Here is a 2,321-nt window from a genome sequence, read left to right as displayed (position 1 = left end):
AACAGACACAGGCAGCATTCCATAAAGACCAATTCTCTTCTTGGGGATTCCAATAGACACAGGATTAGTTACCTTAGAATTGGAAGATCTTTGAAGGAATTTAGTTGAATGAAATTTTCCTGGATTTGATTCCAGATCTTAAAAGACATTTATGTTTTTATTTTTTCCTAACTAAAATACAAGAACATGTTTAAATCTCATGACAATTATAGTAAAGAATTTATTTTCTATAATTGACTTGCCAATCTCTTGATATAGCTGAAATTTTCAAACTTCCACACTATTCTTCTGACTAAAATATACAATGGCTCTTGAGTTTACAAAAGGTGAGTAGGTTTATTTGAATTTACGTTTATTAACCAAGGTAAGCTTGATCTCTTGGGATGCTCTAAACTGACTCAGAAGTGACAATAATAGCAGTGGTGATTACTGATTATATCTATTAAGTATTCACTCGCACTATTCAAACTTCTAGAACATAATATAAAATTAACTTATTGAATAATCCTGACAACAATGTAATGATCTCATTTAGATGGAGAAAACTGAGGCATAATGTGTTTAAACAACATGTTCATATCACACGCTATGTGAAGTGAGAAACAGGGGGAGCAAAACTAGACAGTGTGACTCCAGGGGAATCTGATAGCTTCTCATTGCAAAGGCCTAATTGAAATCACACAGTTAACCACCAGTGATGCTCCACATCATGCACAATCCAAAGAGTGGGCTCCTAAATTAGAATAAATTATAATCCATGTATATATAATATGTCAAAATACATTTTTCTGCCATGTATATCTAAAAAGAACAAACTTAAAAAAAAAGAATTCCTAGAGTTAAAAAAAAAGTTTCCATGCTCTCTACTTACCTTTGGTTTACTTTATTGTCCAGGAAACTGTCAGTGTTAAAGAGTGTGAAATGCTCTCCTCTTATAAGCCATTATGTCTGGAGCCAACAGTTCCAGCCTGACACCAGGATACTTTATCTTGAATGGTGTTCCTGGGCTGGAAGCTGCGCACATCTGGATCTCCCTGCCATTCTGCCTCATGTACATCATTGCTCTTGTGGGGAATGTGGGACTCATCTACCTCATCAGTCATGAGGAGGCCCTGCATCGACCCATGTACTACTTCCTGGCCCTACTCGCCTCCACTGATGTCACCTTGTGTACCACCACTGTGCCCAACATGCTGTGCATATTCTGGTTCAACCTCAAGGAGATAGACTTTAATGCCTGCCTGGTTCAGATGTTTTTTGTCCACATGTTGACTGGGATGGAGTCTGGGGTGCTCATGCTCATGGCCCTGGACCGCTATGTGGCCATCTGCTACCCCTTACGCTATGCCACCATCCTCACCAACCCTGTCATCGCCAAGGCTGGTCTTGCCACTTTCTTAAGGAGTGTGATGCTCATCATCCCATTCACTTTCCTCACCAAACGCCTGCCCTATTGCCAGGGCCAACTCATCCCCCACACCTACTGCGACCACATGTCTGTGGCCAAGGTATCCTGTGGCAATGTCAAGGTAAATGCTATCTATGGGCTTTTGGCAGCCATTTTGATTGGGGGCTTCGATATGTTTTGTATCTCTGTGTCTTATACTATGATCTTGCGAACAGTGGTGAGTTTGTCATCTGTAGATGCTCGTCACAAGGCTTTTGGCACCTGTACCTCCCACCTAGGTGCTATAGTCATCACATATGTTCCAGCATTATTTAGCATTTTTACTCATCGTTTTGGAGGAAAAAGTATTCCCCATCATGTACACATCCTTATTGCCAATCTCTATCTGGTATGTCCTCCCACTCTGAATCCCATTGTCTATGGAATAAAGACCAAGCAGATCCGTGAAGGAGTGATCAAGCTATTTTTCAAAGAGAAAGATGCCTTAGATATAAAACAGAGTCAATAATTAACATCAAAAACAAATAAAAATAATATTTTAGAGGAAATTTGAGTGTAAAATTAAAAAAAAGAAACACTGGTATCTTGCGGAAAGCAATATTTGTTGAATATTGAAAACATTATTTTAGTAGAACTCATAATTAACAAAGTAAGCATGCTAAACTTGAGTTTTTTAAAAAAATCCACAACAGGATAATTTTGTTACACTGTTGTATTAGTTAATTTTATTAATTTAATACAATTTGCATGTTGAACAGATTTCAAATAGGATGTACATGAGAAGGACATTATAGTACTTTCTCAGCCTATAAAGACTAGTTTTGAGGGAAATCCATTTAAACAATATCAAGATTGGCAAAAGACCTTTAAATTTTAGTGAATTCATTTATGCTCACTACTCTTTTCTCTACAT

General features: G+C 37.7%; 1 protein-coding gene across 1 annotated transcript; it reads left to right on the top strand.

Annotated features, from left to right (window-relative positions):
- The first annotated feature begins 944 nt into the window (after positions 1-944).
- Positions 945-1,916, top strand: LOC124109511 (olfactory receptor 52N2-like). The gene has a single exon (XM_046468177.1). The coding sequence runs from the start codon at positions 945-947 to the stop codon at positions 1,914-1,916; it is 972 nt and encodes a 323-aa protein (XP_046324133.1).
- The last annotated feature ends 405 nt before the right edge of the window (positions 1,917-2,321 follow it).

Source organism: Marmota monax, unplaced genomic scaffold, assembly GCF_021218885.2.
Source record: "Marmota monax isolate L192 unplaced genomic scaffold, Marmota_monax_Labrador192_F-V1.1 WCK01_AAM20220418_F8-fsc00572, whole genome shotgun sequence".
Lineage (NCBI taxonomy): Eukaryota > Metazoa > Chordata > Mammalia > Rodentia > Sciuridae > Marmota > Marmota monax.
This window is presented reverse-complemented; position numbering and strand designations above follow the sequence as displayed.

Bases quoted from the DNA above. Each gene is read 5' to 3' on its own strand.
- LOC124109511 (XM_046468177.1), top strand. From the start codon at position 945: ATGTCTGGAGCCAACAGTTCCAGCCTGACACCAGGATACTTTATCTTG.